Source organism: Pelophylax lessonae (assembly GCF_965119305.1).
Source record: "Pelophylax lessonae genome assembly, chromosome: 13".
NCBI classification, from domain to species: domain Eukaryota; kingdom Metazoa; phylum Chordata; class Amphibia; order Anura; family Ranidae; genus Pelophylax; species Pelophylax lessonae.
In genome coordinates, this window is record NC_138780.1 from 37408177 (window position 1) to 37423190 (window position 15014).

General features: G+C 44.5%; 1 protein-coding gene across 3 annotated transcripts in view; it reads right to left on the minus strand.

Annotated features, from left to right (window-relative positions):
- CADM3 (cell adhesion molecule 3) overlaps positions 1-15014 on the minus strand; it is a 715770-nt gene that overhangs the window by 128826 nt on the left and 571930 nt on the right. For all 3 annotated transcript variants that reach the window (XM_082275533.1, XM_082275534.1, XM_082275535.1), the window contains one exon: positions 4847-4937. In XM_082275533.1, coding sequence (XP_082131659.1) covers positions 4847-4937 — 91 coding nt within the window. The remainder of the gene's footprint in view (positions 1-4846; positions 4938-15014) is intronic.

A 15014-nucleotide genomic window follows, 5' to 3' on the forward strand; every position in this document is an offset into this window, starting at 1 on the left:
AGGCTAGCCACAATCGCAGCCAAATCCCCCCCCCGGGGGGGGGGGGGAACCGCAGTCCCCTGGCTTCCCCCTAAATTGGCAGGAAACTAGTATTCCTGAAAATCCATGCCCTTGTAGCAGCAAAAATAAATGGGTGACCGCCCCTTTAAGAGAGCGCTGCGATCGTAGCCCACTCACACTAAGCATCCCACACAAGGGACCCCCACAGGGACAAGTATACCAAGGCAGGATACAGGGAATAAAAAGAAATGAACCTGGAGAGATCGGTGCCGCTGCTGCTGCCTGCGGTGCTCCTGAAGGAAAGGAAATGCTGGCATACAGGGCGCTCTATGAAAGCCTATGGAGGCTACAAGAAAATGGCCGCCATGCATGTAAAACATGCGGCCGGAGCGATCGCAGTCAAAATGGCGCCGTTTGGCGCCGAAACCGCCGCTCCCACACCCCATGAGGGAGAAGTAAAACACACCATCTGCCCAAAAAAGGAACATGGTAAACCGCCGCAGCGGCGCTGTAATGTGCCCCAAGCATGAGAAACTCAAGCCCCACAGCACACAGCCGTTCACACAAACAGAAAACTGACACAGAGTGCAGCCAGCCCCCCCTCCTGCAGCCCACAGCTTTCAATGTGAGAGATAGGGAAAACGTAATAGTGTGAACACAGGGCAAGGTACACAGTCCCAGACTGACACCCCCCAGACAGACAGGTCCCCACATAAATACACTTACCTCTCACATGGCGTGGGGGACCCGCACAGGCGAACAAACCGCTGCACATGAGGCAGGGAGAGTCGCATCCAGGACGCATCAGAAGGTGGGTTGAGAAACCGCACAGCGTCCAGTGAGGTAGCCACCTCACCTAGCATCCCTGCACGGAACAGGGATGGGTCGTTCAGATAACTCAGGAGCGATACCTGACTGAACGCTCGATGGCGGGCTGAGAAGCCACTGACCCACAGCCTGCTACCAGGGGGGTCAGACGCAGCCCGCATGATCCTCTTCATCAGAAGAACTAACTAACGCTAGTAAAATAACAGCTAACAAGAAAGAGAGAAAAAACTCAAATAAAATCCAAAGAAAGGAAAGAGAGCTGAGACAAGGTGCCCCAGCACAGAAACTTCCAGCTACTCCTGACAGCTAGACAAATGAAACTGAGTTGGATACAGGAAGTGGAGGGTTATGTACTGAGGGGACCACCTCCTGGGGGTGGGATATGTTAAAAGTCTTTGTACTAACATATTCTATTGCCTAGCTACTCCTACGGAATAAAGGACATAACCCCATTGGTGATGAATATGAAGTGGGCGGCGACTGTCGGAGGACGTAAGAGAAAGGATGTTTTGCAATGCAATCTGCATTGCAATACATTTAGTGGAGCCCAAAGGAGACATGCGGGTCTTGAAGCCCCCCGCTGTCAGGTTTGTACGATGTATGGACTTGGTAGCGAAAAGGGTTAAAGCATGTTAAACAGCACAGTGCTTGTGCTGTGTACTTTATCCCATTGTATGATATAATATACCTGGTTGATCCTGCCTGTTCCCATGATACTGTGGTCATTTTTCGTGCCTCCATCATTCCGCAGTCAGCTCTCTCCCTGCCTGTGTGTGAGAGCGATCTCCTCCCGTCTCTCCCCCCCTGCTGCTTGAAAATACCATTTGTAAATAACTACCATCCCCTCTGTTTTATGAAGATCTAAAGTACTGTGTCCTTTTTTTTTTACAATTCTAATCCTAAATATCTTCTCTCACAGCACCAATGTGAGGTCACTTTACCTCCCTCTTTTGGCCGGCTGACGTTAGAGGGGTATCTCAGCGCCTTCCTCCAGATCAGGGAAGGAGAGCAGAGGAATGTCATGTGGCCTCACAATTATTTAGGATTAGAATTGTAAAAAACAGACGCACAGTACATTAGATCTTCCTAAAACAGGGGGGATGCAAGTTATTTATTATCGTAATTTTACAAACACTTTAAGTACAGGGTCACTTTAAAGTGATTGATACGGTTTATGGTTGCTGCACTTGCAGTATTATACTTGTTCTCTATTGTAAGTTTATGTAACTGGGATCTTTAGTCTTTTTTTTTTTTTTTCGTTTTTTTCGCTGCATGCACAATATTGTCAAAAGTATTGGGACGCCTGCCTTTACACGCACATTAAGTTTAATGGCATCCCAGTCCTAGTCCGTAGGGTTCAATATTGAGTTGGCCCACCCTTTGCAGCTATAACAGCTTCAACTCTTCTGGGAAGGATTTCCACAAGGTTTAGGAGTGTGTCTATGGGAATGTTTGACCATTCTTCCAGAAGCGCATCTGGCTCGCAGTCTCCACCTTAGTTCATCTCAAAGGTGTTCTATCGGGTTGAGTTTAGGACTCTGTACAGGCCAGTCAAGTTCCTCCACCCCAAACTCACGCATTCATGTCTTTATGGACCTTGCTTTGTTGGTGCACAGTCATGTTGGAACAGGAAGGAGCCAACCCCAAACTGTTCCCACAAACTTGGAAGCGTGAAATTGTCCAAAATGTCTTGGTATGCTGACGCCTTAAGAGGGCAAGCCCAACCCCTGATAAACAACCCCACAACATAATTCCCCCTCCACCAAATGATTTGCTCCAGTGCACAAAGCAAGGTCCATTAAGACATGGATGAGCGAGTTTGCGCTGGAGGAACCTGACTGGCCTCAACCCGATAGAACACCTTTGGGATGAATTAGAGCTGAGACTGCGAGCCAGGCCATCTCATCCAACATGTATGATCAGCTTTAAGCACTATTCCAATTCGGTTTCCCTAGTTAAAAGGGAAAAAATTGCTTTATGTGCCTTTTAACTATTGTATGATCTTTTTTGTAACAAATATACCATTGTTCTATGCTGTATGTTCCTTCCAGAACGTTTCCTTAATTTTGAGCACGTTTTAAAATACATTTGTATTTATTCCTTTTATTTTGTGATCAGTTAAGGTCAGATCGGCAATACATAGAGCATGTTCCCCAAAACTACAGCTAAAAATAAGTAGCAATCACTTTCTTTTAAGAAAGAAACTGTGGTATAATTGTATCTTCTGTAGCAGTAACAAAGAATGAAATATACAGTGGCAAGTCATTTTCTTGCGTTATCCAAAGATCGCAAGCACTGTATTTAATGGCTGACTGTGATCTGAGGTGGTAACTGCTTGTGTACTAGGACTTATCAAGGTGCTAGAGGTCAGACTACCATGAAATACAGTACTAAATTAAACACAAATTCTGATAAGTACCCTGTCTGAACCTAGACCAGGGGTGGGCAATTCCTTTTCCCAAGGGACCACATGAGAAATTGGAATGGTTGAGGGGAGCCAAACTTAAAACTGGGGTGCAGGTTTACTTTCACTTTAAATAGTTAATTTGGGCCGGGTGTGAGACAGGAAGGGCCTGCAAACCAGTGCTGTACATAGACATGTGCACAGGGCTTGTCAGATGTGCCTAGGCACACCCTAATCTGTGCACCTATGGCGTATCATCCATGTGTACAGTGTGTGTGGGGAACACGGGCCCAGAAAGAAAGGGGGCCCATTGTACCCTGATACATACTACCCACATGGAGTAAATAAAAATATGTCAACCACATTTTCCTGGGGCCTAGGCCCAAGTGGCGGTACTGGCATCCATGAAACTTTTTTTGCACTTTCGGGGCACAGGCGGTGGCTGATACTAAGATTATAGTACTGATCACTGTTGCCCACAGCCACTGGCAGCCCTGGCTGGCAGAGTGATATACCATCAGTAAATTTCCGAGGGCTGAGCTGTGCTATAAGCGGCTGTGCTCAGATTGGGTGTAATCCCATCAGGTGGCAATGGCTGGTATGAAGCAGGAATCATTAGAAGATTGTGCACACTTTTTCTGATGATAAGGTAAAGAGGATTCTAATGTCATGTCTGTAGCACTGTCCCCGTAGGACATCTGGGTTCAGCTCTTCTCTGACTCTCCAGCCCTCAGGTCGACCACCTGAGGCTGCATGGTAGCTTCTACAGAGGAGGGCCCTCTGGGACCCTGCTCTCCAGCTGAAAGACCCCGATGCACATGTGCCCCTTGGCATTTAATTAATACAGTATCCCAGCATGCACCGAGGCACTTTCCTCTGCCAATCACCAAGGCTGTACTATATGCCTGTGCACTCATTGGACAGTAGGAGTAAACCTGACAAATATGCCTCCCTATTGGACCAGTGTAAAACACTTATATATATATATATATATATACAAACACACACATATACATATATATATATATATATATATATATAGTACAGTAAAACTGCAGGCAAAGGCACTGGGGGGCAAATTAAGGTCAATTTATTGTATTTAGTAATGTAATCCAAAAAGATTACAATATATCAGTGTGTTTGTGTGTTTTACCTTTTGAATTTGCCGCCGGTTCCACCCCCTTGCGACGCGATGCTCGCAGGGAACGGAAGCCGGGGCACACAGCATCAGGCGGAAGATCCGGCCGCCGTACAATGCCGGAATACATCGAGGGATCCTGGGGACAAGGTAAGTAACCTCTTTCTCCCTGGTGATACCCCAAGTGTGGCTCGGGATTTCCGCTAATGGTACTGAAATTCAGCCCCGAGCCACACTCGGGAATACCGCCAGGGGGGTTAATGCCAGTAAACTTGTGCAGCAGCTTTATTGAATTCCCCCCCAAGTGTCTACCCTTTCCAACCCTACTTTGCCCTTTTTTACGATACCAGCTACACAATGACAGGTCCTTTTATTGGTTATTGTCAACTGAGCTATTTTTCCTTTACTCCATCTCATACTTTAGTTCTACTACTCGTGCTCCATCTAATAGGCCTCCTTGTTCAGTCTATACTCACGCAGGGTTTCCAAAGGCATCACACTGCAGCTGCAGCTTCTCCCCCTCTCTTGGCATGTTGGGCCGTGGCTCAATCTTTGCAATCGGTTGGTCTGCAAACAAAAAAGAGAGTTTTTAATTCTTTAAAGCAAAAATTGGACAGATTGATTAAATACAGCACACAAGAACAATAGATTTCATTATTGTACCAATACCAGGTTTGCTTTAAATGGAAGCTGAAGCTCCCATGCAGTGCTGGACAATGCTAACAATAACAACCTTTTTACACAGGTGGCTATTTGCATGTTTTTAGGAGGCAACACTGCCACTTTTTTTTTTTTTTTAAACCCAAGGAAGATTTTACAGTGAAATATCATGCCACAACCCTGTGCCAAATGATGCGGTTGTGGCATGGTCTATTGACTTCAATAGGTGCATGTTGCAAGCAGCACCATCTGAAAAATGTGACTGCCGTGTACAATTTACAACACCCAGAAATGAAGCATCCCAAACACGGTAATGAGAACAGACCTGAATGTCCATCATCATGTTAATTTGTAGGTAGGGGGTTGGTGGCCTTAAAAATGTGGATCAGCCGCTGGCTTTTACCACCCCTTTGCTGCCTGTGTGAACCTAGCCTTAGAAGCTGTCACCATGTGAATGGAAGCTTCTGTGGCAGAGAACAGCCATCCTGACACATTCCTTTTAATGTAGAATGTACAAACCATTGGGCTGTGAAGGGCTCATTGAGATATCCTGCATACTTACAATAATCTGAAAAATATTTTTTATTAAAGTGGAACTAAACCCATCAATTTAAAGGTTTTAAAAAAAAAACAAATTACATTCCCAGCATGCCGAGAATGCAGTCTGTCACAATTGTGCTGTGCTCTCAACCAAACTGTCAACCCATCAAATCATAACTGAATACCCTATATTGTCAAAAGTTTTGGGACCTGACATTATACGCACATGAACTTTAATGGCATCCCAGTCTTAGTCTGTAGGGTTCAGTATTGAGTTGGCCCACCCTTTGCAGCTATAACAGCTTCAATTCCTCTGAGAAGGCTGTACACGAGGTTTAGGAGTGTGTCTATGGGAATCTTTGACCATTCTTCCAGATGAGAAAGCCTGGCTCGCAGTTTCCGCGTTAATTCATCCCAAAGGTGTTCTATTGGGTTGAGGTTAGGAGTCTGTGCAAGCCAGTCAAGTTCCTCCACCTCAAGCTCGCTCATCCATGTCTTTACGGACCTTGCTTTGAGGTCCAAATCATTTGGTGGAGGGGGGATTATGGTGCGGGGTTGATTTTCAGGGGTTGGGCTTGGCCCCTTAGTTCCAGTGAAGGGAACTCTTAAGGCATCAGCATACTAAGACATTTTGGACAATTTAATGCTCCCAACTTTGTGGGAACAGTTTGGTGATGGCCCTTTCCTGTTCCAACACCAGTGCACAAAGCAAGGTCCTTAAAGACATGGAGGAACTTGACTGGCCTGCACAGTTTTGACCTCAAGCCAAAAGAACATCTTTGGGATGAATTAGAGTGGAGTCTGCGAGCCAGACCTTCTCGTCCAACAGCAGTGCCTGACCTCACAAATGCGCTTCTGGAAGAATGGTCAAACATTCCCATAGACACACTCCTAAACCTTGTGGACAGCCTTCCCAGAAGAGTTGAAGCTGTTATAGCTGCAAAGGGTGGGCCAACTCAATATTAAACTCTACAGACTAAGACTGGGATGCCATTAAAGTTCATGTGCGTGTAAAAGTATGTGTTCCAATCCTTTGACAATATAATGTAGATAAAGAAGTCACATTTGGTGCTTTTCCACTGCATGGAACCGAACGGTTCGGCTCGCTTTTGCGCTTTTCCACTGCATGGTACGGTACGGCTGCGCTTTTCCACTACGTGGAACCAAACGGTACTGCTCGCTTAAACAGTACCACCTCGGTTGTGGTTCCAAGAGGGCCGTACCGGTACCATATCCCACAATCCTTTGCATGCAGCCTTGATTGTTTGTCACTACTAGCCAATGATTGGTCAGAGAATCGTTATCCCACCCACTTTACTTTAGTGGAAAAGCAAACCGTACCAAACCGTACCGAACCGTTCCAACACCGTACCCTGCGGTACCATGCAGTGGAAAACCAAACAGGGACAAGCAGGGATGAGTGGAGCCGAGTCGGTACTTGCAGTGGAAAAGTGCCAATTTTCACAGGAAGTTGTTGTCCAATGTAAATTACATCCACACCTCTGTACAGAGCTGTACTATAAATTCAGAACCACAAGCCCATTCATGTACAAGCACACTACTTATGTACTGCAACAGTAGTAGTAGCAAAAGAACAGAAATAAAACTGCAAATTCAACAGATATAACCAGCAAAATACTCCTCCTCTCGTTATCGCTCCCTATAGGAACTTCTGCTAACAATTTTTATATCCAAGGATTTTAACTGTAAAATCTAGCGATGGGTCATCGCTAATCAAACAAGTGTTTCCTAATCTCTCCAGTAACATTCTTTGATTTAGTTAAGGAGCTAAGATTTAGACTTAGCTTATCAAAGCACTCCGCCCACACCCATACTGTCCTTAAAGTGGCTGTAAACCTCAGACATGATATATGAACAAAGCATATCCCTCTATAGTGTATACTTGTCTCAATTAGGAGCACTAAGTGTAATTTCTGTCTGCTGTCTCTTTCCTCTGCTATCAGCATGAATTACTTCTGACAAGTTTTCCTGACACCAAGAGAAAAAAGTTACAAGAAGGAGAAGAGAGCGCCTCTGAGTGCAAACAGTAATATTACCGTATTTTTCCATGTATAAGACGCTACTTTTTGCTCAAATTTTTATGCTGAAAATCGAGGGGCGTGTTATACACAGTCAGTAAGCAGTGCGCGGGTGTGTAGCTGGCCATATTGTCAAAGAGGCTTCCCCCAATTGCAAGCTGTGGACGTCAGATAACGCTGTAAAGGCGGAGACTGCAGAAACGATACCATTGGAGGTTGGAGTGCACAAATGCGAGAGAGAGATGCGAGAACTAAGCCCAGATGTCAGAGAATAAAAAAATGAGTACTGGTAAGCGATTGTCTTACACTGCTAAATTCAAACTAAATGTAATTCGCTATGCAAAAGAGCATGGCAATAGGGCTGCAGAGAGACAGTTTGGACCGCTGCCCACTGAGTGCACGATCAGACAGTGAAGAAAACAGGAAGAACTCCTCCTTATGTTTAAAATATTGATTTCTGAAGTTTGGGTTGGAAAAATGGGGGGCGTCTTATACATGGGGGCGTCTTATACACGGAAAAATACAGTATTTGCATTCAGAGGCGCTCTCCTCTCCTTCTTGTATCCATTTATGCAGAGTTGGCTTTACTCTTCCAGAGAGCTTGCCCTTTGTTGCATATCATCCATCCCTGGAACTATCTTGTATTCCACAGATGGACTTTAACACAGTCCGTTTCTACGCCACCAATCCTCTATGAATGCATATGGACTATTAATTGCCCTTTTATACATGTTATGTCCCCAGGTCGTTTCAGTTTGCTCTGTTGTGGTACATATGTCCATACATCCTTAAGCCCCAACACCCCATATGTAAGAGAAAAAAGTGACAGGGGATGGAGCTTCAGCAGATTGGCAGCCGCCTTAGCTCTATTTCTGTGAGTTGTTTGGAGGGGGTGTGTCTCTTCCCTCTAATCAGCTCTCAGAGCTCTCCTCACTGAGCTCTAAAGAGTGTAACTTCAGCTCTCCGTCCCCTTTTTTATGAACTCTCAGACAAGCTTTAAAATTCAGCACTTTAAACGAGTGAAGAGAAGAAAGGGTTGCAGAGAAAAAGGTACAACATATGTAGGAGGATTTGTTTCATCTCTCTGTATCACCTAAGACCAGTCAGTTCACTGGGTATATCTAAGAGCTTACAACTGCTTTATAGGGTTAGTTCACCTTTGCCATGAAACTGCCTATGCAGGTAAGGGGTGCCTGTAGATAAAAACAAACTGTGCAGCATTGACTGAAGTTGGATAGTGCCCTTGCTATAGGGGTAGTCCAGGGATCCTCAAACTACGGCCCTCCAGCTGTTGCGGGAACTACACATCTCATGAGGCATTGTAAAACTCTGACATTCACAGACATGACTACGCCTGAACAACTGGAGGGCCATAGTTTAAAGACCCCTGGTGTAGGCCATTTACATACCTCCTGAAGCCTGGCTAAAACAAAATCTCAAAGATGGCATCTTCCCGTTCTTGCTAGGACTTTGCTAAGACACTCCAAGCCAATACCATTCACCCCATCATTACAGGATCAAGCTTTAACCACTTTACCGCTGCTCACTAGAGCACTACTGCGGCTCGATACCGTCTGGCGACGTAGACCTACGTCGCTAGACATTCCCCACTCTCGGCGGCACGCGCGCGCCGCCGGAGGCTCGCTCTCGCTGTATTCAGTCACAGCGGAAGCTGGGCCAGGGGAGGAGCGGCGGTGATCACTGCCGCTCTTCCCCGATCGTTGGGGAAATTAACTGTGGAGATCCGCCCGCTTGTGTAAACAAAGCGGGCTGATCTCCTAAGTGACAGGCAGGGTCAGATTGCAGGGTTCAGCATAGCTGAACCTGCAATCTGTCCCTGTGTCACCCAGTCCCCTCCCCCCACACACGTTAGTAAGCACCAGACATACATTAACCCCTTGATCACCAATAAAGTTAACCCCTTCCCTGCCAGTGTCATTTTTACAGTAAAAGTGCATATTTATAGCACTGATTACTGTAGTAATGTCACTGGTACCCCCAAAAGTGTCAAAAATGTCAGTCAAGGGTCCGATCTGTCCGCCGCAATGTCGCAGTCCAGCAAAAAAAAAAAATTGCAGAACGCCGCCATTACTCGTTAAAAAAAAACACCAAAAACGACAGAAATCGTTCCCTTAGTTAGTAAACACAATAACTTTTGCGCAAACCAATCAAAATACGCTTATTGCGATTTTTTTTTTACCAAAAATATGTAGCAGAAAACAAATTGGCCTAAAATGATAAAAAATTTTGATTTTTACATTTTTTTGGGGGGGAATTTCATAAAAAAGTGAAAAATATTGTTATTTTTTCAAAATTGTCGCTCTTTTTTTGTTTATAGCGCAAAAAGTAAAAATCGCACAGGTGATCAAATACCACCAAAATAAAGCTCTGTTTGTGGGGAAAAAAAGGACGTAAATTTCCTTTGGATAAGGCGTTGCATGACCGCGCAATTTTCAGTTAAATTCGCACAGTGCCGAATGGCAAAAAGTGGCCCAGAAGTAAGACAGCAAAATCCTCCGGTGGTAAAGTGGTTAAAACCCCTACACATATGTGGTCCACTATCTCCTTCCATCGCAGCATCAAGGAGCTCAGACCTACTGCCACAGTAGAGAGAGAGAGTGTATGTAAAGGTGGTGTTTGAATTATCTGGGAATGTGTTAGCAACATCCTAGCAATAAGGCAGGATGGGATGAATCCAACTCTTGGAGTGTTTCAGCCAGGCTTCAGGCCAATTTACCAAAGGTAAATAAAAATTTTATTTTTTGTAAGAACTTACCGTAAAATCCTTTTCTCTGAAGTCCATTGACAGACGCAGCTCTCCTTGCTTCATTACGAAGCCTAGTCTACTCCTGAAGAGGGCGCATAACCCACTCTTAACGAAGCAAGGAGAGCTGCGTCTGTCAATGGACGATAGAGAAAGGAATATTTCAGCTTTAGTCAAAGCTGCACAGTTTGTTTTTATCTACAGACACCGCTTACTTGCATAGACAGTTTCTTGGTAAAGGTGAACTAACCCTTTAAAAATTTCCAATGGACTCATTGTACCCTTGAGTTAGTCTGGAAAAATAGTCATAAAGTCCGCCAGTTGTTTCACCGCAAGTTCTGCTACAAGAAATCTTGAGCATGTTTAAAGAAGAATTTCAAATGCATCTTTACAAGAAATACGTCTAATAATAACTTCAAACATTGAAAACATTTTCAGATCTTAAAAACAAAAATGTCTATAAATCTATTAATGCATTCCCAATTTCAGAGATCTTTAGATTTCCTAAACCATTTTTATGCTTTGTGAGGAAATGCAAGACCCCAGTACACCCCCATTTCAAATGATTTAGTCGACCATTACTACTTGCCAATGGAAAGAAGTTATTAGACAGTTTTTCATTATAATCTTCTCACTGGGGGGCGCTGTCCTCTCACTTTCCTTGTTGTTTTGTTTTACATTACATTAACAACTATGATAATGAGGATAAATGAATTTTACTGCTCGGGCCGGATGTTGAAAATAAATTGCATTTGGGCATAATTCGGGGCATATTTTCCCTTTATTGGCGAGCCTGCTGTCTGACTCATTTTGCTGCATAGCAGCCTAGCAATAAAGTTTCTCCTAAATCCATTCAATGTTTAGATCACACCTCAGTCTATTCCTCTGCTAAGTGCCAATGCTTTATGAAGCACAGAGAGAGGAGCTGCGGATAACGTAGCAGATCCTTAACACTTTGGAACAAATACATAAATCTAATAATGACACAGTGGCTTGGGATAACACACAGAAGACTCACCGCCAAATAAGGCTGATTTTATCATGTGCGGGAGCCTGGAAGCGAGAGGCTCTAGGGAGATAAATGAAGAGGTGGCACAGCTCCAGGGCATACATTAAAGAGGAAGAAGTAAGGAAAAAATTAACAGGGTGTTATGGTCCTGGTGCGCAGGAAACCGCAGGTTATATTGTGGACATTAGGCTTCAAGGAGCCTGCAAATAGGCAGGTAAAGGTGAACCAGCCGAGAAGTTAAATGACTACTTTCCTTGGGTCATGCTGGTGGAGGAGTTGCAGAAAACAAAAAATGACTACCATATTCTCTCTGTGGAGCCTTGGTTGATGTACCCCTATAGACATGATGAGGAAGATGACCTTGGCTGGTGTACCCCTGTAGACAAGATGAGGAAGATGACCTTGGCTGGTGTACCCCTGTAGACAAGATGAGGAAAATGACCTTGGCTGGTGTACCCCTGTAGACAAGATGAGGTAGATGACCTTGGTTGGTGTACCCCTGTAGACAAGATGAGGTAGATGACCTTGCTTGATTTACTTTTGTAGTATTTACCCATGCTGTTGGAGGAGTTGCAGGAAACAAAAAATAACTACCATATTCTCTCTGTGGAGCCTTGGTTGGTGTACCCCCGTAGACGTGATGAGGAAGATGACCTTGGCTGGTGTACCCCTGCAGACAAGATGAGGTAGATGACCTTGGTTGGTGTACCCCTGTAGACAAGATGAGGTAGATGACCTTGGTTGATTTACCTCTGTAGTATTTACCCATGCTGTTGGAGGAGTTGCAGGAAACAAAAAATAACTACCATATTCTCTCTGTGGAGCCTTGGTTGGTGTACCCCCATTGACAAGATGAGGTTGATGAGCTGATGTACCCCTGTAGACAAGATGAGGTAACTGACCTTGGTTGGTGTAACCCTGTAGACAAGATGAGGTCGAAGACCGATATACTCCTTGGTTGGTGTACCCCCTAGAAATTCCAGTAGCTTTAAGAAAGAAAATCCATGTATAAACACGTTTCATGCTCATAGGCGCTTGTTGACTAAGTGGCTATGAGCGTGAAACGCGGCAATGTTGCTGCTGTGTGAGGCTGTGATGTTTTTTTTATAAACGGTTTATATAAAAATTTTCTTTAATAAAGCTACTGGATTTCCCATTATTTAGTGTGTGGGCATCTACCTAATCTACAATCACTTCCAGTGCTAAGAGGTAGTTTGGATGCAAAATGAACAACAGCAAATCCAAATGCCTGGAGGATGCAGCCCTCCTCAGATGGGGTAATCCAAAGATGTGTGCGCCTTCTTGTCCATTTTTATTTGTAGCATCAACCTCATCTTGTCTACATTTCATGGCTTCAAACTTGACAAGCACCTGTTCATGGGGAAGAGGGGATGGAGTGTGGTAGATCTACCTGGAGCGGTGTCTACACATCTTTGCTTTGGATCTATCTGGTGTATCCCTGTACCATCACTGAATTTGTAGCCGTCAGATCCTTTTCCTGAGTTTTAAGTGTTTGTAAACCCTAAGAGCTAATTCACACCTGAGGTTGGGGGGCAGAAAAAGCCACAGTCGACACATGCTTTTACCCCCCCCCCCCCACAACTGCTATCCTCTTTAGCTGCAGAGGCATTGGCTGGGGGCGTACACATGCCTCGGCCAAGATATTTTGCTATCCAGCCACAATTATACTCATTCTGACCAGAAAACAGTGACTGTCAGTCACTGCTCTGTGCTCTCCCCCTCCAGAGCTCACTTGAGTGCCGGGCTGTGAAGGGGGCAGGAGAAGCTGGCTCAGACTCCCAGTGGTGTGCTGAGAGGCTTAGCCAACTGCCGGTCAGGCATCTGTTAGGATCCGGATATTATTGTCAGGATCCGTGCAGAGCCTGGACCGGCTCTGCGACGTCAACCGCCAGAAGACTTTAGCCCGCTGTTGGCTTATTCTGGGCCACAGGAGTACAGAACTAGGTGCACTCCTGTGATCCTCAGAAGTATAATCAAAATAGCTTTGGCCATACTTCTGTAAAAACTTTATGTGTTGCCCATAGAGATAAATGTTCTCTTTTTGTTTAACATATGGGAGAATTTTATTGGTTTCCATAGGCACCTATGACAGTCCTGCCTTCGACATCTTTAATCACAAATACACTACATGACTTGTTTGTTTGATTCACTTGCTTATTAAATGTAAGTCTGCTACAGTATACATAGTAAAGGCACAGCTATCGATGCTTAGAAAAGTACAAACCTTTATAAATGAACAGAAGCAGCCAACGTCCACTGTCTTACAGAGACCCTTAGGTCAGGCACACAGTTGACGTGACCTCAGTTGTCTGCATTGTACGGAAACACCAGAGGAACACTAGAGTCTAGAGACGGGGATTGTTCATACTCAGTGTGATGAAGGAAGCCTATAGCATTTTGCAAACAGGATTACAGAGTGTTGCATCTGTACGGTTTTAGCTGAAATTCGTAGATTCACAAGTGCATTCATTCATGAGAAGGAAAAAATAGAGGTGCTACAACACCTCCCCCCTACCAATCCTACAAACAGCCCAAAGCACAATACTCCTCACATGTGGCGGATGAACCGTATATGGGAACAAATGGAGCTTCATACATCTATACAAACACAACTGGAGCCACAAACCGACCTTACAAGACTGACCACAGGGCAGCAGGAAAACTTTGGACTTTACCAATAATCTCATTTGGCTAGGTGGGAGCATAGTGAGCGAGAGTGTGAAAACTGATTTGAAATAGATCCATCAACTGAATGACATTTAACATGCTAAACACTGAAACTTATTAGAATCCTTTTTTCCTCCTTTTTGTTGCATCTCAGTGCTGCTGATCTGGACTTCAGTCATTTTGGCATCTTTCCTCTGCCCTTCTGGTTTTAACTTTGGATAGTAAAACATTTTTTTTTTTTGCCAATAAGTACCTTATACGGCCCACTTTATCTTTCTTGTCTGCCTAGGCTAGTGACATCATGCACAGCTCTCTCTCTCACTTTTGTGAGAGCTTGCCAGCAAGGAAGTAGGGGTGAGTCATAGGAGAGCCAAGAAAAGATGTAGATCTGGAGGGGGCTGGATGAGGCCGAAGATAACAGGAGACTGCAGAGATCTTTGAGAATTTATCAGGAGAGGAGAAATGTGCAGGCAAGCAGTGATGTAAGTGTGTCTGTATATATGTGTGTGTGTATATATGTGTGCCTCTGTTTGTCTGTGAAAATCCAGGAAGTGAACAGTGAGCAGCTTCAGCTGCCCACAGTTAAAATGGCTGCAGCCAGACTTAGTGGAGGGAGATTTCTGCAGCATATTTGGCAAGTACATAAACACAGTATATATAAAATAATATGCAAAGAGGTTGGAGGGAAGCTTCAGAATGGCAAAGTTGTTTTAATTACAAATTATGTGAGCAGACTGCAGTTCCTCTCTAAGCCTCTTTTGATCACCAATGTAAGAACATTCTTCTCACTGACCATCAATGTAAGGGGGGCATTCTTTTCACTGACCACCACTGTAAGGAGCTTTGTTATCACTGACTATCAATGTAAGGGGGCATTCTGTCTACTGATGACCACTGTAAGGAGCCTTGTTCCCACTGACCACCAATGTAAAAAGCATTCTTCT